General features: G+C 44.7%; 2 protein-coding genes across 3 annotated transcripts in view; both read left to right on the forward strand.

Moving 5' to 3' along the window:
• Positions 1-21,801, forward strand: part of LOC144146585 (uncharacterized) — a 78,031-nt gene extending 56,230 nt beyond the window's left edge. The window contains exons 9-13 of the mRNA XM_077678527.1: positions 3,890-4,014; positions 8,113-8,275; positions 10,976-11,130; positions 14,985-15,114; positions 21,529-21,801. Of these exons, the coding sequence (XP_077534653.1) occupies positions 3,890-4,014; positions 8,113-8,275; positions 10,976-11,130; positions 14,985-15,114; positions 21,529-21,801 (846 nt within the window). The remainder of the gene's footprint in view (positions 1-3,889; positions 4,015-8,112; positions 8,276-10,975; positions 11,131-14,984; positions 15,115-21,528) is intronic.
• A 1,245-nt stretch (positions 21,802-23,046) lies between these two features.
• Positions 23,047-24,238, forward strand: part of LOC144147097 (E3 ubiquitin-protein ligase MIB2-like) — an 82,938-nt gene continuing 81,746 nt past the window's right edge. For both annotated transcript variants that reach the window (XM_077679157.1, XM_077679156.1), the window contains exon 1: positions 23,047-23,254. In XM_077679157.1, coding sequence (XP_077535283.1) covers positions 23,205-23,254 — 50 coding nt within the window. In that variant the 5' untranslated portion in view covers positions 23,047-23,204. The remainder of the gene's footprint in view (positions 23,255-24,238) is intronic.

Consider the following 24,238-nt stretch of genomic DNA (forward strand, 5'->3'; position numbering starts at 1 on the left):
GACCACACACACCGGGAGGGAAATTTGTGCGTATCCTATGTGCAATGGCTACAAGATCGAAATGATACTGAAGAAACAATTCGGGAAAGGAGTTTATAAAAGCCCCTGTCAGGAAGTGTCATCACAGAAGGCACCCACTTTTCTGCTGCTCATTTTCAAGGAAATCGTATTATAGAGATCGCTACTTAGAATCTATGGGAAGAAACACATGACAAATATACAAGGTTCACGTTTAAGGCACAATGCAAAGAGGCGAGATTTTTTATTATCACTGTTGTGTGTTGTGGATTCACAGTAGAAAGAGAGAGTAATTATCGCTCGGGTGTGCTTGCGTTACCTCCCAATGCGAAAAAATGTATCTAGGCAGCAAACAGCAATGTTAAATTTAGGAAACGACGAGCGCATTCTGAACGGTTGACATTTAGGCTCCGACTCTTATGCTCAAGAAAGATGAAACTGAATGGATTTTACATTGCCAGGCAGAAAGTACTCCCATATTTAAAGGATGAACAAAATCAATGCACATGCTGACTTATGACGCGTACTACGTGTGGAAAGGGCTATACTGAGCAGTCCTGGCACTGTTTGTATGATCGATTATGTTGGCATGCAAACACACTGAAAGCTCGCATAGGGAGAAAAGTAGCTGCACATTACTCGCACTTGTCTCTTAGGAATAAATACTCTTAGGAGTAAACACTGCTTGCTCGGTTCTCTCGGCAAGTCATGACGTTCAGCCTCATCTTCAGCACTTTGGGAAGTTTCAGCTGTGTTTGAACCATCGCTTCTTCCACCAGGGATGCGAATGTACTGGGGCATGTGCGCCGCCCCCTACCATAACCTCCGACTTCCATTATCAGCGGCTGCAGGTGTTGGGGGCTGTTGAGGCTGGGAAAGCTCAAATGTCTTTGACGGAGGATTCCTCCCAATTGATCTTCGCCATAAACGCGTTTAATTGATCTCTCAAGAGAGATGCTAAAGTACTGCTCAAGCTATTGCTCTCGATCGTCTTCTCGTGTTTTAGTAGGAGCGAGTTGTTCTGCTCGCGGTTGTTCGTGTATCACGTGTCTGTGAACGGAACGCAGTCTTGCGCCTTGCCCTTGGAAAATTTGAAGTACTCCAATGGACTGCCTTGACCCACACTATCCTGAGTCGAAGTTGCGTACCTCGTGATGTGCACGCACTGGTAGATTCGGTAGATTCTAACCTCGATCCGTTTACCCGGTGTCGTGGGGGTAATATTCGATATATCGATGTGTTGAAACAACAAACCATTGGTTGACAGCAGGGGCAGCTCCGAATAGTTGGCATTGCTCCTCAGATTGATGATGGGGAAAAGCCCCAGGTGGTTATAGACAGCCGTCTCGACCACTGCCCTCTCGACAACTCGTCAGGTAGGAACAGTGTGCACACGCTAGACGAGTAGTCTGGATGCGATTAATGTTGAATGCTGGTGGACGCGATTTTCAGTGGTTGTATGCAATTTGGCTTGCCGGCAGTGCCATTGACGAGAAATCTCATGCCAGCGCTCGCATATCGTTCACATACAAGCGCACACGAGAAATTACGCGACATGTGTCTCCATAATGTTAAAAAGCGTCGAAATATTTGTGTCAAAACTCGTCGCTACGTAGCCTCTCACCAATTGCTTTGATCAACCCCATGAGTTCACCATTCCATATCTCCGGGAACGTTTATAGCCTCTAGGAAGTCGGCCGGAGATGGTGAGATGCTTTACCCAACAGTGTCGCTGCCTTCAGTAGCCTCGTAACAGCGCCGCAAACCTTCTGCAATAAGAGCAGTGCTTCCAGGTCACCAGCTTGGTTATCTTGAAATGAACACTCGGTCGCAAGCGCAGCCCTCTGAATGTGATCCTGCGTGTCTTCGTTCATCGAAGATTCTGGTAACGCGTAGGTGGGCGGTCATACCTAGTCATGATGGCTTCCGGCTGAGGGTGTGGCTAGGCTGGAGGCTGTGTCCTGCGAACCTCAAGCCGCTGGTGGGGTCCCGTCTCCGTCGTGGCCTTCGGGTGCGTCGTAGCGCTAGCCAGCAAGCAAGAAAGAAAGCGTTAACCGCGCGCAAATAACTGCCGCTGATCTGGGTTCACAATGTTTTCAGAAATAAAGAGCAAAAAAAATGAGAGCGCGAGGCGCGCCTAATGACGCAGAAGTCACCAGTGCAGTGATCACATAGAGTCGGCATGGTTCTCCGCAAAAGGGACCCGGTAGCTTTCTCCATAAGCGCTTGCACTCTTTCCATCATTGTACGAAAGCGCTGCGACAGCTACAGTTAGCGCGAGCACGGATGAGCACTGCGTTATTGTCTCGTCGCATTAGATACGCCTTCCACTTCGTCCTTTGCATTTGTTATGGTCTTCTGCGCAGTAAAACTGGATGCGCGCATTGTTTCATCTGATAACCGGCAATAGCCAAGCCTGATATCACCTCAACGATGTCATTCGAGCGTGCAAACAACGCAAGACCAGACAAGAGAAAATAATTTTTTCACCAAGTTTATCAGTTATCTGATGACATTAGACAAGTAATTCTTCTCCGAGGTACTTCATTCTCCCCCATTCTCAGTAGTAGAACCCATGGGTTCATCTAAATACACCCTGAAAGCATATCAGAACCAGAAAAGGAAAGTCAAAAAGCGCTCCACGGCACCCTCACACTGGACATTGTGTTTCGCCTTCACACAAAATAAAGAGTTAGGTGCCCGAAAATGTTGTTACGATGCGCAATATAGTTTTTCAACTTCTGTGCATAACAACTACCCAGATGTGTAAAAAATCCATGAACAACGTCAAAAAGAAATAATTTACTTATAATCTACTGAAATTAACAATAGTTTTATAAGAAACATGCAACATGTTCGACCCGCCGCGGTGGCTTCGTGGGTATAGCGTTGCGCTGACGACCCCAAGGACGCGGTTTCGATTCGTGGCCGCGGCGGCCGGTTTTCTGGTGGAGGCGAAAAGCAAAAACGCCCATGTGTTCGAGATTTCGGCGCACGTTGAAGATCACATGGTGTTGTCAAAATTAATGGGGAGCGCTCTACTACGGCGCGCCTCATCGCCTGTGTAGTGTCGCCGCGTAAAACCCCAACAATCAGTAAATATAACATGTTCTGTGTGACAGTAAACTAAATGGGGTAAACTCAAGATAGTAGGCTAATTAAGGTTAGCGTAAAGCTCATGAGGGCAAAAATCAATACTTCGTACTTCTGCACCAAGCAACACCCTTACATGAATACGTTTATAAAACTAGTAGGTGTTACTCAGGTTAGTACAACGTAAAATCCTTAAAGAGGCCGTCAAAAATTTTACGGTTGTAGTTTAATCGGCTGGACTTACTGGAGAGTAACTACGGCTCAAATCTAAGGGCAAACGTTATTCAAATCAATATATAATTTTAAAAGTAGAAAAAAGGGTCCTCAGTTATTTTAAGTAGGGCACTGATATTATAGGTAATAACAAAGTACACTATTTAGTTACAGCAGTAAAAACGTGAAACTGAAAATTGGACATTTTAGAGCACGTAGTTCTGAATTTAGGCTGCAATAAATAGCTTTTTGAGCTATAAATATATAAGAGATCCGTCAAGCACGCAGTACATTATGGACACTCCAATGGTTTCAGTCAAAATAGAAAGACATCAGTATTTACCAAGCTGTGAACTATAAGTACCTTGGTACTTGGAATCTTCTTTATTTGCCGCTCTAACCGCGTGGTACCTTGCTTGTTCGTGTTTTTTAAAAACCAGCTTAATTGGCATTTTGGCGGCATGCTGCACTAGTACATTACAAGCGTGTTTGGGCGTAGGTTGCGCAACTTGCCGTTACATAATCTCAAGTACACTTTTATCGTCCGCTTCTTTTCACAAACAAGGCACTTCTGCACGCCGCCTGCTTTTTCGGCAAAATGGAGTTGATCAAACTTGCCCTCGACGGCGATGTCGGCCCGGAGTGTGAAGACAAAAAAGGAAATAAGCCACTGCACTACGCGGCTCATGGGTAAGTTGTATTGATGTTACTTTGGGAAAAAAACGACTGGGCGCGCATTCATAATCGGAGTAAATATTCTTGTGAACAGGCATAATATTGACAAATAGGAGGACGGCAGAGATAAGACCGTGCAAGCCACGGCTGGGCGAATGTTCATACAACGTGCTTTGAAAACATTAAAAATGCCACGAGAACAGAGCGATCGGAAATGTTTGACCAAAATGTTGTAGACGCGCTCGCTACTTCCGTTCGCTTTTAACAACTCAGAGGAGCAGGTGTTTACGTTCGTAAATATTATAATCAAGATTGAGACGTAAATGTACAGCTGCGAAACATGCGAAACACTAACGCTCCTTCGTCTATAGAAAATGTCTTGGCTACTTAAGGTTCTTAATATTGAGCAAGCCGTCTGATGGCCTTAATAAACTGCCGTCTTGTAAGGAATAAAAACAAAAGACACATCCAGCAACACAACAAAGGAAGACAGCCAGAAGGATAATCAATTCCGTATGTCCAAACTAAGTTTTTGAAACTATAGGAAAAAAAGGCGTGTACACAAGCCGGGTCAAGGCCACAAGTGTACAGGCTCACTATTACGTTTTCTGACAACCCTTTGTTGCACATTTTACAATAAAAATTAAGTTCATGGAAAAAAAGGAGAGAGAGAGAGGATAAGCTTTATTCAGAAAAAAAGTTATAAAATGGGCTCTTCGGGGTGGTTTTTCTAGTCCAGGACACCTTGCACTCGGGCCGCGTCCACAGCCCCCTCGACAAGCTAACGGTGATTCACGAGGGTGGAGCTGGCCAAAGCTTTCTCCTAAAGCTCATATTAGGGATAGGGATTGGGGCGGGGAAGTGCGGCTTGGTCGCAGCCTACTACAGTGTGATAGACTGTCCTGCGGAAGGAAACACGTAGGAGACAAAATGGGACTTGTGGTGGGGAGGGGAGAGTGTTCGTTTGTAAGGCACGGAGGAGTCGCTCCAGGTCTCTAAGGATATGTAATGTTGTCGCTATAGTCGCTAGTGTTGTGTGATTTCTTGGTACGTGACCGTGGGGTTCATGCACTCAGGCTCCCCTAAGGCGACAGTGGCTCTACGGGATAGCTCTCTAGCCAGATGAGCGGTCTCGTTGCCCAAGACGTCGAGATGAACGGGGGCCCAGCTGATCTTGATGGAACGGTTTGGAGGGTGTTGTGCAAGAATACTGCGGGTTGTGTGGTGAATTCTCATGTTCGTGAAATTTCGGCACGACTGCTGCGAGTCGGCGATGTGTAGGTTCTATTGTGTGGCCGTTATGTTGTTTCATTTATCGGAGCCCGAATGGGAACGTAGTGTGTACCCACATGTAGAGACAGAGAAATGTACAGAAATGTAGAGACAGCGAAGAGACCGACACCCGCGTTACCTGATCGAACACCTCGTGGTTCTCGCCTTTCTTTATTGCGTGCTCACGCTCCTCTCCCGCTGCCCGCCCTCTCCATCCTCTTCTCTGGTTGAGCTGCAAGGCGCGTGGCGCTTCCCGCCACAGCTTTCCCACGGGAAATTCAGCATCCTCCTCTAAAGTTTTCAGTTCGTCGTTTCTGTTGACGTTCAGCTTCGCGTGCCTTCGTTGTATCAGTAGCTTCTTGCCGTAGTTTGATTGAGTGAAGTACATAAGGCGCATTCGTAGCACATGCGCCCGTCTCGGTTTGTAGCGCAGTGGGAAGAGCGCCACATACCTCCCGTTGCGGCCGGAGAGTCGTGGGATCGAAACCGGGTGGCGCCTAATTATTGCTTTTTATAATGTACTGCGCTGATGTCAGGCCAAACGCTGACGGGGCTGAAGAGACGCTCATGCGCAGTAGAGTGCGGATGGCGGACAACAACAAGGAAGGGATTGGCACAGGTCCAAGCATGAGATGATTCGCCTATAAAATATGTTTGGTGGATGTAGTTAACCCATACCTGACAATAACTTGTGCCTTTTATGGGAATACAAGCCAAGCGAAAATGTTAGATATATTCGAAGGCTGTGGTCCATAAATATGTGCCCACTAACGCGTTATGGGAAGGATCGACCAAGGGAAGGCAATGAAACCGCGCAAAAATCAATGGTCTTCCAAGTCCGGAAGGAACAGAACAGCTCGTACGGGAATAGAACAACCTGTGCAGCTCCCGAAATGATAACGAGGTTCGTCAAAACTCAAGCAAGGCAGGCCTCACTGGACCAACTAGATGCAAAATGCATTGTTATTTCATAAGATATGGGGGGCGGGGGGAAGAGGCGCTAGTTATTCTAGTATACAAATGCGTATCGAATCCAAGCAATGAACAATGAACAATGAACTACTTTCTTACGAATAATACACACTAGCTGTGCGTTCACCTTCCTCTTGTTTTAAGTGCGAATGCACTTTATAAGCGACCCCAAACCATCCACAGCCGGCGGCGGCGGCGGCGGCGGCGTCCGCAGAGCTCCTCTATATTTAAAAAAGAAACAGCATCCGGCGCCAGGTTTCGATCCGAGGACTTTGCGGCCGCAGCGCGACGCTCTACCGACTAAGCCACGGACGCCACGCTGATATCAGTGTGAGTAACGCGCCTTATATCTTTAACGCATTCAAACTACGTCGTCAGCGGCGTGCGTTGGCGACTCAGCGGCGTTATAGCGGCTTGATAACTGCGTGGTGTACACGTGATACTACAAACCCGATGGAAGAGATGGAAGAGAAGGCGGCGAGGCGGTGGGCTGCGGGGGCCGAGCGCAAGCGCCGCAAGCGGGCCGACAACCGTGCATTCCCACTTTCACATTCTCCCCCTCGGGGAAATGCGGGGGAATTTTTCGACTTTTCGACTTCAACGAACAGCTGATCACACGGCAGACGGTTTTTTATTATACAGTAAATAACTTCACAAGAGATAAAAGGTGTCACTGGAAAAATGTGGTATCTGAAAAGGCCATCTGATCTCAGTTTGTGCTGGATTCTGCAGGGTCCCTGTGTCATATGATGATGTTTCGAAGAAGCGTTTAGTCGCGGACGCGGATTACTCTATAAGCCCGCCTCCGTGCCCTCACGGAAGATATATTTATCAGACAATGGACTGCAGGCGCCAACCTCGCGACAAGGCAACCCAGCATTAAATTTTTTGTTGTGTGCTGATGCGTGCATAGAATTTCGCAATATCAATCGCACTTGTTTTGTAGAATGTTCGTGAATCTTCTGCCGCACTGGCATGTCAAGGGTAGTGATCAATACCTGAGGTATGAAGCGTAACTGCGTGATCAGGTGTGAGTGCTCTGTAAGCACACAAAACCGATTTGCATCGTAGTGTATAGCCGAAGCAAGACCGAAACACTGCTTACGGAGATACTGATAGTATATTTCCGGGCAATGAAATTACAATCAGCTCCTTGCATGTGCCGGTTTCGCGACGCCGGCCTGTGACACATGCCTGGCGCTCATACGGACCGAATGTACAACACTAAGACTGTGTCAGAAACATTGAAACTCTCATGAATACACCACATTTGCGAACAGAGTGACTGCTTGAAAGAAATATGTATTTACAACGCATACAAACGATAAATATCCGTCGTGAACGTGTCGCAAGAGCAGTGGAGACAGTTAGGAGTGGGCCCGAGGCTCCCGCGACTACTTTCGAAATGGACCACTACGGGGAATTTCAGTGGCGCGTCTACAGGGAGCGCTCGATGCGTATTAATCATAATTTTGAATAACAACGCAAATGTATATGGCCCGAATTCACTCTACACCTCTGTGCAGGCTTTCGCGAATAAAATAGCGCGGAATCACTACTTTCAGATATCGTTTTAGAAAAACCAGTTACAACTTTTTGCTGATTTACTTTGGTAAACCGCAAATTTCTTGTTCCCAACAAAGGCTATATAAAACCTTAGTTATTCACTTTGCGGCGCTACAATACCAGCCCATAGAATAAGAATTCTTTACGCTTAATGCGCGGTGCATCGCCTTCGAAGCAATGCTGAACTTAGGCTGAGTTTGCAGATTCCATGCCCAAGAGTTGTTTTCACCCATAACGTTGTCGTGACATATTTCTTACTTGCGTAATTCGTTGCAAAGGTCTTGTATTGTGTTTCTTTTTCAGCAACCAACCAGATGTAATAAAATTTTTACTGAGCAAGAAAGCAAATATCAACGCTACCAACCAGCATCATCTTACAGCCCTGCAATTTGCAGTCAAGGAAGGTTTCCTGGACTGTGTGCGTGAACTAACCAAGCACTACCTGGCACTGGATCCGAACATCAAGGTGGAGCACCCCTTTCGTAACCTTTGCGGGAAACGTTTTTCTTGTTTACTATGCCCCGTCAGTTTATGTATGTGGGCTCAAAATGTATCAAGGGGTACCTTATGTGTCTTCCCCATGAAATCGCGCCTTTTGCGATGAAATCAGAAAGTGTTTCATGCTCACGAACGTACCTAATAGTTTGGAGGTGGGTAATTCCTGAAATTGTATTTCTGTGTTCGCAAATTTAAGTTTGGACCCATAGATCCAAATATCCCCGATGCTTCCACTACAGGGCACCTCATAGCAAACGTGCTAAGAGGTGCAAGGTTCATTGCGCAAGCCTCGCAAGCGTAGAGAAAAGGAATGGTGGCAATCTGGAGGCAACACATGCGCATTGGTGTGCACGTGCACGTTCCAGTGTAGGCATGAAGTGATTACCATGCATAAAATGAATTCAGTGTCTTTAATGCGACGCTTGTTCTAAAAATGTCGTCAGTGCAGTGCATGCGGCGATAGACTAAACCGTCAATTTCCCTCTGTACAAAATGGCTGCGCGCACCACACCGACCAATTCATTTCGCAATTCAGCCAATGCTTTCACGTTCACCCTATCATACGGAGTGCCTGTCCTGCCGTAGAAATATCTGTAAAGGACGTACAGAGAGCACGCGTAAAGAATGATCATGAAAATTTAGCAAGAACATTCTGCCGTAATCGTAATGCTTCAATATGAAGAAGTCAAAACGCACTGTGTAGAGACGTGCAGACAGATTCATGTCTTTACCCGAGGTAGTCAAAATCATGAGGTACTGGAATAACATACCTATACAAAATGTAGTCCGTGCGTATCCAACCAACAGAAAACCTAAATTCCGAGAAGCCTGTGGTAAATCTGAGGCATCTTCCCATGCTTCTACATTTTACGAGCCTTGTTTTCTTTAAGGAATTGAGAGAAAACGTGAATTTGCATAGCTTCATTATCTTTAATAACTGTTCGTGTGAGCTCGCTGGTATATAAAAATATTCATGCGATCTAAGTTTCTGTTCGAATCTTTAATTCATTTTTGTATGCCTGGTTTTGAGTTTATCGAGTGTATGCCTAGCTTACGCATACGCTGGTGTTTCCGGTATTTTATTTTTAGTTTGTATGTTTATAACTTTTCTTTTGTAAGACGTCGAATAAAAGATTGTAAAATAATAGCCGAACTGCTAGATCTCGCGATCAGTAATCAAACTTTCAGTTTCGGGTCGTTATACATTTTTATTGCAATCAACAGCATGTTTACATTCTCTTTACCATAGGAATGCACACACAAGCCATATTTCTTACTCCCCAATTTATTCCATGCCTCCATTATGCTGTGACATGCTTCGGTCATTAACACGGAAACGTCTTGACCTTTACTGGTGACCGATTTTATGGCAACTTCCACGCAGGACATACCTGGCTAAGACAAGTGCATATTCTTATAACTGGTTGCATTGCTGGCGCGTGCGCCCCTAGGACTTCTGTGAACTTGTTAACTGCCCTGACATTCCCACACCGCTGGTCATTGCCATTTTAACAAATGGATGCGTCACCGGCGGCCTCCGTTCTCTACGTGTTGTTCTTGTGAGCCTGCTAAATTAGCATTTCGTGTGTTGAGACGTTCGCTGCACCCTTCGTATATTCGTGTACTTCGTACGTGAAGTGTCTGCTTTTCAGCAGCTTCCCACACTGCCTTATTTCAATGGAATGAAGTTAGTTATTGCTTTGCTTATGAGAAAAGAGTTTGTCGCCCGCGGTATCACATCTCCTGTTGCTATGGAACGTTGCTTTTTTGTTCGTTTCTTTCTTTCTTTTTTTGCCGTGGAGAGGTTGTGAGGGGGGCACTGTCAGGAAAGTTTGCAAGCGCATGTATAGTGCCCTCCCTTTCTCTGTTCCCTCGCTCCAACCCGCAAACTTCTGTTCTTAACAAGGGTGCACTGTAACACATCTTCTGCACCTGTATAAGCGTGCGTGCTTCTAGGATGTATGTTAATCAGATGAAGACTGGTCCTCCGGTTGAAACGTCAGTAAACCACTGTTTTTGTTTTTTACTGTATTTTGCTGACGTTTCGACTAGAGGATCAGTTTTCATCGGAGTAACGTCTACAACCTAGAAACACGCACGCTTATATTGGTGCGGAAGGTGTGCTACAGTGCACCCTTGTTAAGAACATATATTTGCGGGTGGGGGCGAAGGAAGAGGGAAAGAGAAGGCACTGCACGTGTGCCTACAAACTTTCGTGACGTTCTGCTGCTCACAATTTTTGAGCAGCAAAAAATTAAAAAAAAAACGGCAACAACGAAAAGCAGCAGTGACGTTTTCATAGTAATAGCAGATGGGGCCGGGGGCACCAGCGACAAATTCTTTTGTAAAAAGCAAAGCAATAAACAACGTCAGCGCATTAAAAAAGAGCAGGTGGGGAGGTGGTGTCTGTCCGTGAAGTGCCTGTTTTTCACCACCTCCCCACACTGTCTTGTATATAGAAATAAATAAATAAATAAATATATATATATATATATATATATATATATATATATATATATATATATATATATATATATATATATATATATATATATATATATATATATATATATATATATATATATATATATAACGTGTCCAATGAACCATGAAACCCTTAGAATACAGCACTATATCGGCTCGAATACATCAACTTTGTATCGTGCAGGACCACATCGGCAACACGGCTTTGCATGTTGCTATTGCCAAACTGAATGCTGATATTGTCAACGAGCTCACCGACCTCCCAGAAGTGAAGTTCACTATCCGCAACCAATATGGTCTCAACACGCTTCATATGGCAGCTCTGAAAGGAAATTTCATGTAAGTGTTCAGGATTTCAAGTTTGCAATGGCCATTTGGAGGCTAGCGGGATCATTTCAATCTTGTCTTTCCGCTGCTCCGCCCGCATCCCAAAAATGTGCCGCTTCCGCTGTGCTTGCCGCCACAGTTGCTGATTTTCATCGCTTTTCTACACAAAAGGTTTGGTGCCGAAAAGCTCAATTTACTCGTTTTAAACAAGCAAACACAGGACACCACTGTGCAACATTCCCCCAAGTACAGCCGAATAGTGCACTGGTGGACCGAATAGTGAACGGAATAGCATTTACAATCGCAAAAAATCACACAGGCACCGGCAGGATTCGAGCCTATGTCGGATAGACCAGGCAGAGTTAGTGTCAGTCGTCTTACTCATTGGGCTACCGCCGTGAGTTAGTACCCGAGAGGGAAACGGCTTACTCCCTCACCTGTAACAGTGCGGAGTACCTTGGGACCTCTGAATTTCTGTCCCCGTCCATCCGTGCGCACACCACCATCAAGCGAAAATCAAGCGAAATTCGATTTGAGCCGTTAGTTGCAGTTTCATTTAGGGAATAATCAAGGTGCAACTCACGCCTCAAATCAAATAACGGTCAGGGCGCATATCGGATGTCATTCGGGGCGCAACTTGGATGTCATTTTGAGTCCCCGTACTCCGAATCCTCGCCGTCATCCACGGAGTCGAGATGCCGCCATTTTGTTACTGTACGAGCAGGTGGAGGCATGAGGCTGGTGATCGAAGCGCTTAGTGGTTTATCATCAACCTCTGCTATTTTGTTTCCTGTGAATGCCGCGGACAGACTTATTTTACGTGGGAGTAATTTCAATGAGCTGAAGGAGACGTTTCCTCCAACACTAATATTACAATAACTTATTATTGCATGTTTTTAACTACAGATGTCTGGCATGTCGGAGCGTCATCAGCACCAAGATCGCAGAAAATTCTTCAGCTGTGCGGACAGGCCATATCACTAAAGATTAACGATCGATATTGCTAACACTTATTCCAGTGTCAATAGTAAAGTGGCGGCAGAACAGACGAGACGAACAATGTCTAGGAATGCTGAGCGATATGTTTAAATTACTCACAAAGCAGACATGAGAGCGTCGCTGCAAGGTACGCGCTAGCCACTTATGCGTCATTATCCCCATCGTGTGTCTTTGGTTATGGAATCTTGGGCTGTTGTCGAAATATGTCCCGTGACACTACGCCCCTGGTCAAAGAAGACGGTCCCGGTCGACGCCTAGGCAAGGTGAATATTGCTATACGAATGAGCCATGCGAGGAACATGTGCTTCACGAGAATGAAAACGCCTCATGTTTATTTCTGTACCAATAATGGTACAGGTCTTAACCAAACGTTTGAACGTAACTATCTTGGTGTGTATCTTACCTCGGACCTGTCTTGGCGCCATCATGTAAATTATATGTGTGCGAAAGATTCTTGTGTTTTGGGCTTCCTACGTCGCAAAGCAAAACGTTTTCAAGTCAAGATAAAGGGTTGCTGTACAAGACCAATGTTCGTCCCATACTCGAGTTTGTTTGTACGGTATGGGATCCACGTATCAAATCTGATATCGAGAAACTAGAAAGAGTTCAAAAATTGGCTACTCGCTTTGCTATTACAGAATACTCAAGGAATGTCAGTGTGTCCACTGTGTAAGACCAGCCTAGGTTGGGATAGACAGGTATAGACAGAAGCTGTTGCTTAACGAGTCCAGACTACGTTTCACAAGGACAGATCACTGCTGTAAAATAAAAGAAATAAGATGTAGAACCGAATTGTTTAAGCATGGTTTCTTCCCCAAAACTATTAGCGAATGGAATAAGTTACCCAAAAATGTAAAAATTATGTCTACTGATGTATTTTTATGTTCTTTGTAGAGTATCTTCGTTGAACATGCCGGATTTTGGCTTGTCATTGTGCTTTAACTGATATTTCTGTTTTGCCTGTATTTTGTATTAATTTCTACTTTCTCCCCCCCAACTGTAATGCCTTGAAAAGGCGCTGTGGATACTATAATAAATAAATAGTGAAGGTTCCCCTCAGCCACAGATGATAATGATAGCCTTGGTAATGCCTGGTCCTGCGGCAGTGACGTCGTCATGGTAGTCATGAAACGTCTATGGTAGGGTGAGACGGCATAGCTAAGTACACGGCACTTGCTGGCGCTCACGTCCCTTCTCTTGTCCCATCTGGTCGCGATGGGCTGGTCACGGCCTTGGGACACCGGGCGGAGGACGTAGTAGAGTTCTGGCAGCGGTCGGGTTGGGGCTGCGCTGTGTGGCCCGCATACTATGGGTGACTCCCTCCAGGCTTAGACGTTGGGCAGCTCGGACCGAAATGGGGATGGCACCGGACACTCCACCAAAAATGGGTTGTGACGGCCGAACAAATGATGTGAGCCAGAGTGAAGAATGATGAGCGATTGAAATGGATTATGTACAACAGGGACATAAAAGCGTTCGCGCAAATTAAGCGCCCCGCCACTTCTGTTCCGTCGTCGCCTGTCTTGGGCAAATCTATATGTATACGTATGCATATATATATATATATATATATATATATATATATATATATATATATATATATATATATATATATATATATATATATATATATATATATATATATATATATATATATATATATATATATATATATATATATATATATATATATATATATAGAGAGAGAGAGAGAGAAATAAGGTTTCACAGTGAAGAAAACCTCGGAAAGCAAAGGGGGGCACACTGCAGGTAATTGAAACAGATAAAGAATTGGGAAAGACAGAGAGAAAGTGGTTTGAAAATGTCGAATATATATATTCGAATGGGTATATATATGGGTATATTATATGGGTAAGTGTGGAACGTAATGTTGCAGACTTCATTGCCAGTGCTATTAGGCTGTTTGAGGGTGTTTTATACTACTGAATGAAGTAGGCTTCTAGATTTTGTAACACAAGTACACTGATGCGAAAATGGAAGGCGATAAAAAACACGCCGTGATCGGAAGCGGGAATTCATCCCACAGCCTCCGCATAACTATGCGATGCTCTTCCAGATCAGTTATCCCGGCGATCCCCATTATCCCCATCGACTTCAGCGGGGGTTTTTATTTCGAGATGTTAAGAGACGACACAACTAGCGCAGACCCTCCAACACCGCGGGAAGCGTGGAATGTCTACTTACCCAGCCGCCGCCGGGTGGAACGTGGCCGGATGTCGGGCTAATTAATGGCCTTTCCGGACAGCTGGAGACAAGAACCCTCGTAATGCATTTGCAGAACAGAAATATATGCCACGAAAAATTTGGCAAGAACAAACATAAAAGATGTTGTCCTTATTTCCAGTGCTGTTCGGGTATTTGAAGGTGGGTTTTAGCGCAAAATGAGATATTTGTCAGTTTTGTGTTACATTGATAAAGGAATCAAAGCCAAGAAAAAAGACGCTGTGATCGGACGCTGGAACGGAACCATATTAGGAAACCCCAACTGGAAAACTACGCTGGGTAAACCTGCGTGAGAATAGGTTTTGTCAATATGGGGAATAGAACCTAATATTGGCGAGACCAATTCCCACGGAGAAATTATACATTTTTCAGTGACGCCGGTGGCAATTGTACTAATCACCTGGCCTTACTTAAACCTAAATATCATACCGCGAATTACGTGTTGCATTTTTTGATGAATATATTTAGCGAACATTGCCAGAGCCCTTAGTTCTGTTGAAAAGCATTTTCAATTTTGAGAGCCAAGAAAAAATTGGATATCACATCTTGTTTCTACAGTAGACCTCGCATTGCCGGAATGAATAATTTTCTGTTTTTTACGTTTTCACTATCGCGTTTTACAGGGCGGCGGAGAAAATACTATCAAAAACGCAGGACCTTGTTAATGACAAGCAAGGAGATCAAGGATATGCTGCTCTGCATTTTGCAGCCGTGAAAGGCCACTACGACGTTGTGGAGACTCTACTGAAGCAGGTAGAGAAAAACGCCTTGCTATAAGAAATAGTTTTGTTTGGGGAAATATCTGAAACTGTTCGTGTCACATTTTGCATGTGTAAGTTTCTAACCACACTAGTAAAGAAACTCTGTGCAAAGCCGGTTGTGGCAGTGATGCTTTTATGGCAGCCGAGCTTCGAAGTACCAGAATCAAGTTAAGCCGAATGAGCGTTTCTGTGCTCCTAATCGCATATTTGAAAACGGACACCTATGGGCTCAAGTTAACGTTTTAAATGCGAAATCTTCAGTGTCTCGTTCCAGCACCTGTCCGCTCATGTGCACCGTGATGGTCACTCTAATGAGGCGTGAGGTAACTCGAGCAAAGCCACTGCAGATACGCTATGAGGAACACCACGGACTCTTGAACACTCATACATGAGCTCTGTCCAGAAATGGCGGTCTCCTGGTTTGCGGAAGGAAGACTCTGTGGACTGAAACAATCGGTGTCTCCATCAAGCCCCGGCCGATGGGTTTCTTATATGTCGACCCAAAGAAAGCTGCCGGGCCTCACTGAGCGGAAGGGTAAAGTCCATCAGGCTAGCGAAAGTACCCTCCTTGTTCTTCAGGATACAATATATTTTCTTAACTTCCGCAAAACGTGGTCGTCCACAAAGGGAGTTTGCACGTAGGTAACTTTTTTTTAATTGCCAGCGATGTCGTATAAAAAAAATTACACCATCTTCCCGTATGGGAATCCTGAATAGTAGACGAAGCAGCCATGGGGTCGACTGAATTTCCCATTAGTTTTAGGTTCGTCCTTGCCATTGACCTTCAGCTTCGCGTGCCTTCGTTGTATCAGTAGCTTCTTGACGTAGTTTTGGATGAGTGAAGGTCATAAGGCGCGTTCGTAGCACATGCTCTCGTCTCGGTTTGTAGCGCAGTGGGAAGAGCCCCACGTAACTCCCGTTGCGACCACGACCAGAGAGTCGTGGGATCGAAAACGGGATCGATTCTACTCTGCTTGTCCAGTGTTACAATGATGCTTTCCAATTCATCCCTCGACTTACTAAGCAAGGCAACACCATCAGCAAATCTCAGTTGGTTGGCGCATTCTTGATTAACCCTTGCCCCCACCTGTTCCAAATGCAGTTATCTGAATACCCTTGTAAACGTACCGTTAATAACACTAGAGAGATTGTGTCTCCTTTTCTCACGCTTTTCCTTGTAGGTACTTTACAGCTCAACTTTTGCAGGGCTATGGTAGCTGTGGATTCATTGCAAACATCTTATAGTATTCTTCCGTAATCGTCGTATACACCCTGATTTTGCAATACCTGCCAGACTGCTGAGTCAAATGCATTCGTATAAGCTATGAAGCTATACGCGGGTTCAGTATACTCCGCACATTTCTCTATCACCATATTGATCGTGTGAATATAATCTGTTGTGGAATAGGCTTCAAAAACTTTGCTTAATCAGTAGGTTTACTGAAAGTTAAAGCGGCAGAAATTCTGTTAGCGATGACCCTGGAAAGTACCTTGTAGACGACTGACCGTAAGCTGATCTGCCTGTAATTATTCAAGTCTTTCATGTCACCTTCCTCATGGATTAGGATGATGTCAACGTTCTTCCAAGATTCGGTACACTCGCGGTCATTAGTGATTGCGTATACATGTTTGCGCATTTTTCTAGTGAAATTTTCCCGACATCCTTCAAGAAGTCTGCTGTTATCTAATCTTCACCACGTGTTTTGCCCCCTTGCATTCATATCAAAACATTATTTACTTCTGGGAATAGTGGTACCATTTCTACCTCCTCTGAACTACTTTCTTGTACTGTATTATCCTGGAGGTCGCGGCTACGCATAGATCTCTATAGAAGTCCTCGGATACTATAACTATTTTCCCTATTTATGTTCACATTGCTTTGCTTGTCTTTCAGTAAATACACTGTAACAAAGATAGTGAGCAACCGTCAGAGCACCAGTCTCCCCGAGCGGGTATGTGTTCGGCTAAAGCGGAGGCTGATCTTCTGAGTGGCGTCAATCCCCCAGTGGGTATACGTCCCCGTAGCGACACAGCGGCAGCTCCATCGACATTGCTTCGGCGCGAGACCTGCGTGCGGACGCCAGACCTCGTTTGGACTCTGAAACGGCCAGACCTCGTTGGTGCCCGTTGCAAGACCTGCCAATAAACCCCATTATATTTTGGTGGAGGTCCTAGTCTTCACGTGATCCCCAGCCTGGAACTACGAAGCAAGCGAGTGCTCCCGCCCCTGCATCGAGAAATCGACGACGAAATGGCGTCGCCACAGCAGGCACCCATCGCGAGCTCCGGGTCTCTTCACCAACGCGACCCCGCCTTTTTCAATGGCTACGACAAATATAATGGGGTTTATTGGCAGGTCTTGCAAGAGGCCCCAACGAGGTCTGGCCGTTTCAGTTCAAACGAGGTCTGACGTCCGCGCGCAGGTTTCGCGCCGAAGCACTGTCGATGGAGCTGCCGCTGTTTCGCTCCGGGGACGTATACCCACTGGGGGATTGACGCCACTCAGAAGGTAAGCCTCCGCTTTAGCCGAACGCAAACCCGCTCGGGGAGACTGGTGCTCTGACGGTTGCTCACTATCTTTGTTACAACACAAAATTTTTTCTGAGTGCCTAGACGCCTCTTCACTGATTTCAGGCTGCCTCCGTCATTTACAGCGTGCTCAATCCTCTCTGTATTATATGTCCTTAATGCGGGTAATGATGCATAGCTACAAATTATGAAGCAATGCGTGTGCGTGGGGCATGTCATGCGAAAGCTAGATCAATGTTCATCATTAAGGGTAACAGATATAATCCCTAGAGAAGGCAAGCATTACAGGTGGCAGCAGAATGTTGTGTGGGCAGATGAGATTAATAAGTTTGCGGGGATAGACTGGTCGCTGCTAGCACAGGACCAGGATATTTTGAGTCATATGGGAGAAGCATTTGCCGTGCAGTGGGCGTATGCAAGCTGATTATGGTAGTGATGATGTAATATGATGATGGTGGTGGGGCTTACAGTAGTACCACACTCTTCACATAGTCTGGGACAGCTGCCCGGTGCTGAAGCAATGTCCCGTTTGTATTGGCATCATTCATTTACTTGTATGCTTTTTTTCTTCGTTTCTACCTTAATACGGCCGAGTTTGCCCAATCATCCGCATTAGGGTCATTAGCAAAAGCGTACGTCCCTGATAGCCTAATTGATAGTTCTCTACATATTAAATAACTTGTGTACGCTCAGTGCATGTCTCTCCATGCGTTTCTAGTTCGGATACCGCCACCCCATCAATTTGTCTATTTTTCGGAAACTAGAATCATCCCGCTGGGGTCGCCCAAAGCCTGTGTTGTCGTCTCACATTACAGAGATGAATTTATTCAGTTTTTTCAACTGGATCAGTACTTTGTTTAAAGCTAATTCTCCATAAAATATGCTGCCATTGCAACATTTATTGATGTGTTTTAATTTTACAATTGGTCATCCTGTGTATAACTGGGGGGTCATTTCGTGTGCCAAAACACCTATTGTTTACCTAGATACTTAAAGGCGCCCTTAAAGGCGTTTTGATCATACTAAATGAAGTAGCGCAATCGTTAGATTAGGTCGTGAACGTCATCTGTGCCAAGTATTACTCTTTTACGCGCAGCGGAAAGCTCACACTTTTGTTGGAAACTTTGTCGCTTTTTTCTCACCCTTCCTTTCGTGTTTTTGGACGCCGCCATCTTCACATGTCTACATCATCGATTCTCAGATGTTCGTCATGAGGGGCGGCGTTTTCACGCACTTCCGGCAGCGAGATGAGCCGTCTGCTCAGCGTCGGCTCGCCTGCTGATCTTCCAGCGGAGTGCCGGAGTGCTTGGACATTTTACGATAAACGAAACAAGTGTAAACAAACGCTTAACCGTTTGTATTCAATGCAACACTGCCTTAACACGACATGGATATTCTCTTACCTGAGTACGTTTCTAAAGAAAGCGTTGAAGACCCGTGGCAGAGAACGCCCTGAGCCGAATGCCCGGGTTTGACGCATACATTTTATTCAACTTCAAAACAATCCACAGATGCGTTTCGAACGAACACAACGTCACGAAATGCGTTGCAAGTCTGAACCGCGATTGACAGACGATGGGTTGCCTCCTCCTGCCCGCCGTAAATTCGGCACTCACCTCGTGCGCGGTTTGCGGGGTCGAACAGCAAGTCACTTAACTCTGGCGAACAAGCCGAGATGGCTTTTAGGCACGCACACTGAGCATACCCCATGCGAGGTTGAGTCGTACGTCACTCGAGAAAGATATTCCAGACCATGGTAAGCCCTATCCACCCACAGAAGCACAACGTCGCATTTCATCGCGAAACAAAGGCGTCCACAACACACACACAATCGGCTCCTGTAATGCCAAAAGCATCTCGCACTTCCCAATGGGAGTGAGTGGTACGCCGCAGTGCCCACATGTCGTGAGGTGGGGCCCTAAGCTGAACCGGGATCACGCAACCGTAACTGACTTCTGGAGCGGTTTGTGCCTTGTTGCCAAGGCAACCGATGTTTGAGATTGTCAAAGAAATGGCGCTCGCTCCAGCGCTAGAAAGCTCAGAGCCACGCTGGAGCATGTTTTGCCAACGTTGCCGCTCTCCACCACGCGTCGCCCCAAGCTGAACTGGTCACGTGATTGAAGCGTTTCGTGCACGGGTTCTGTATCGGTTTAAAATGTCTTTTTCACATGCCGCCGCCAGGAATTACCACCGCCGCAAAATAAGAGCCGGCACCAGCGGGGCACATCTGAAACGGCGCTTTTTCGATAAACAGTGGACGGTGCATAAGAGGGGCGGAGCGCACGATCCTCCCCGAGTGGCTGCGAGTTCACCGCCGATAAAAAGTCACATGCCGCCGATAGCAACTGCAGCAACGTACAACGCGAAAGGGCTAGGCCAGGCCGCCGCACAAATGCGGCCAGATTTTTCGTTCGCTTTTCCAGCCTTGAGCGGAGTGCGGGATTCATGGTGTCAACAAAGCTTGCCGTAGCAGACGGCAGTCTGAGGAGTGCCATAGCGGAAGTACGTCACTGCTGAGAAGTGCAGCATCTTGGGAGGGAAGGGTCGGGCGCCGTGAACAGCGAAAGGAGAAGGAAACGCGGCGCGACGATAATGCGCGGTTTTTGATTTACGATTTCTCAGCTAATACTCATCGCTTTAACAAAAGTCTTGCGGGAGGAGATTGCTAATACATTGCTTTATTTGGTTACATCTACATCCATGCATCGGCGGAAAGTATTTCGGGACGCCTTTAAATTAGTGCATTCTTTCGAAACGTTCTATGGGCACATTTCTGCGCCACTGTCAAGGACTTCACAGGGTTGGTAGTATGCGGCCAAAAGTGTTCCTCAACCTATAATGTTTTTCTACGCGTACTTGTTAACTGAATATAAAAGATTGTGCCATTGAGGAACATAGCTGTACCAAATATTTGCAGAACAGTCCCACTAGTCTACAAAATGCCTAAAAAGGTGTATGACATTTTCGGCTGTATTTTCCAGGCTCAACAAAGCAGTTTCGGTTTTGAAACTCCAATCATTTTTTTACATTTGCGACAGAATATCGCTACGACAATACGCCATGTTGCTCCTCTCTGCTCAGTTTATTGGTATTGGCCATGTGTTTCAATGTTTCCCTGACATCGTCATATAGTCAGTTCATCGAGTGCAGTACGGGTGGTAAGGGCGCACAGTTAGGAAAAGGGTAGTCCGCGCCTCCTTCGCAGCTATTGGTTACGGACACACTTTTTTTACTGACGTCTTTCCTCAACACCGGACCTCACAAGGACCAGTTAAATCAATGTTTTAAGAAAGTTTGCTTGCTTGATAATATCATAAGAAGATTGATCTTTAGTTTATTAGGCAACAATTACCACTGTAACTCCTTTATTATGACCACGCAAGTCCATTTGCGATCACAGATGTTTTACATCCCTCATCAGTACAGCGTTCACATTTTATTGTGTCGTACTGTGTTCACATACCTGTTTCTATATTGGTTTATCCACAGCACCTCTTCAAGCTAAAATTGCCTTCATTCCTATATCAGTGATATTGACGATGAGATTGCCTTCTTCTCAGTCCTAAACAACTTTTTTGCGTTACAAGCTGCTATCGCAGTTTTCGGTTAAGTACCTTTTTCCTGCACAACAGTTTTCCAACAAGCTGTGCAACGGAATCACCTGAGGGTAGCACAAACAATTCAACAACTAAAAATATATGTCGTAATGTAGGCAACGTCTAATAAATCGATTAGTCCTAAACATCTTGAAAGCTTCTGTGAAGCAGCTTCACCAGTTGTTATGAGGCCTTAAGCTAAACCGTACACTAACATTTCTACCATTGTGCATTGCGTACGATCATCATCCAAGTTTCTTTTTGTTTCTATCCACGTGTAGGAATTTTGTACAGTTGACCTTCCTACCAAAAACGAGGAAACAGCACTTCTGCTTGCCGCCAGCGAAGGTCACGGAAGCATTGTGGAGGCGCTGCTGCTAGCTGGCGCGAAGATAAACAGGGTGGACCGGCACGGCAACACGGCGCTGCATATTACATTGATGAAAGCGAAAGAGCGACCGGCCAAGCCTCTAGACATGCCAACCAGCCGTGCAATGAAAGCGGCAAGTGAAACATTGTTACCACAATGTCGGTACTACATACGCGTCAACTAAAAACCGAACAAAGTGTTTTACAATCGCTAATGCTTTACCTCGGCACAATATGCTGTTTACCCACATTTGAATGGTTTATACACTTTCTGGACATTCGTTGTCAACAATGCTATTAACGTTGCTCTTTCAGTTGTAATATCTACCTCGCCTAGTGTAGACGTCGACCATAGTGCACTTTACATTGTATGTATGTATGTTTGTATGCATGTATGTATGTTTGTATGCATGTATTTATGTATGTTGGTGTATATGTATGTATGTATGTATGTATGTATGTATGTATGTATGTATGTATGTATGTATGTATGTATGTAAGGAATGTATGTAGGTATGCATTTATGTCTGTATGTAAGAAGCTGAACAAACTTCTCGAGGAGCAACAGGGTATACTTCAGAAAATGGTTCGGTCACGATTAAAAAGAACAACTGTTTTACTGATATTCTGACTGGAGTACTAGTCTTCATCAGAGTGTCGATGAAGGCTGCTCCTCGAGTAGAAACTTCAGTAAAACACTGTGTTTTTTTTTCTCTTTTATATATATATATATATATATATATATTTATATATATATATATATATATATATATATATATATATATATATATATATATATATATATATATATATATATATATATATATATATATATGTATATATATATATATATATATATATATATATATATATATATATATATATATATATATATATATATATATATATATATATATATATATATATATATATATATATATATAAGTAAGAATGTTGTCAGACACGTCGGAAGAGAAGCGCTAGGTACGCGCACTTACGTAAAGGCTAGAAACTTTCTTAATCAGAGGAACGTTAGATATTTAGATCAAATTACGGCCACCAATAGGGTCTAAACCATTTTGTTTGCATTTCCCGATTCTCGACCAGGTGGCTCATTTTCCAGAGCCAGGGGAGGGGAGATACATCATGAGGGGGAAGACGAATCTTTGAAACACGATGACACCAGGCAGTAAACTCTTGTACCGCGAAGTTGCGAATCGAAACCATTTGTATATGAGGTGATGAATAGGGGGTCCGTGAGAATGGTGCAAAGCGCGCGCGATATCGGGAATTTGGTGCGATGAATATACCATACTCATATACTCTTAAAGAAACGTGTACGTATGTCTTCCCAGGAAACATCGTGCGTTATACTTATTGGTTTTCACGGTGTAATAAAATCAGGAAACTTGTCCATAGGCTAAACATGATTTTATGGCGCGCTGCGCAGGTAGAACAGAAAATCCTCGCCCTGGGACACCACGACGTTGACGCAAGACTACGATTAGCGTGCTTGCTTGTTCGAAGCGGAGCTGACATCGATTGTCCCAACGCAGAAGGCGAAACTCCGCTAAAACTTTTCGGTAGTATGACAGAACTTCCAGTAGAGCTGCTGCGGCAACTTCGTGATGAAAGAAGGTAAGTCAAAAGCTTTTTCTGCACTTTGGCATGGCTAGGGGGATACCCCGTTTTTCGTATTTTATTCCCGAGGCAGCTAGGGTTAACTAGCACGGTGGCTCAATTTTATTTGTGTTAGCTATGAAAAGTGCACTCTGCTTATCAGAGTAAAAACATGAAATTTTTGGTACACTTTCAGCGAGGAGTATCTATCTTTTCCCGTATTTTCTACGCTATAAATCCTCGCACACTCCAACTGATAACAAATGTGCTTGTTCTTATTATGACGGTGAATTGCAATAAATACCGGTATTCATTTATTAGTTGAGGTAGCAGTAAGATGAGGATGGTATATCGAATGGTAACAGAATATTTGTCTTCATTGGTTGGGAAGCTCTTTTCCAAAAGGGTGTATCGAAGGGGTAACGCTCGGAGATGGCGGCAACATTTTGTTTTAAGCCCTTTTTTTTTACGGCACGCACAGTGGCTTTCACTCAGTGTTTATTTAAATTCTTACTCAGTTGAAGCCACGCCCTGAGATACACCTTTACGCCCTACGTAAACTATCTCAACTACTGCAGCTACTTCATGCAATGTCAAATTGTTTGTAACGTTCATGCTAAGGTGAAACTGACACCAAATCCAAGGGTAACGTGGGTGATTACTTCTAATTTTGAGTGGTGTCACTTTGTGCAAAACAAATTCAATTTAACCAAAAAGCGTCCTCCACCAACGCGGCTGCCCTTGCGGCGGAATAAAAGGTTTGCAGCTGCTAAATATTTTGCAGCTATATTCTCGATCTGTCAATCAACACCCACAATATATGTCTCCAGCATATGCCTATTTGCCTCAATTTTACGGTCATTTGGTGGTAGCTGCGCCGTTTATCGCTGAGCTTCATTCACATTATGTGTGCTTATTATCAAAAACACCGAAATACTTTCCGCCAGTCGAATGAATGGAATCGTTACGCATTTATACACAAGTTTTGACTTTAACATCCGG

Source organism: Haemaphysalis longicornis, unplaced genomic scaffold (assembly GCF_048455015.1).
Source record: "Haemaphysalis longicornis isolate Haplotype H1 unplaced genomic scaffold, Haemaphysalis longicornis Haplotype H1 scaffold_7, whole genome shotgun sequence".
NCBI lineage: Eukaryota > Metazoa > Arthropoda > Arachnida > Ixodida > Ixodidae > Haemaphysalis > Haemaphysalis longicornis.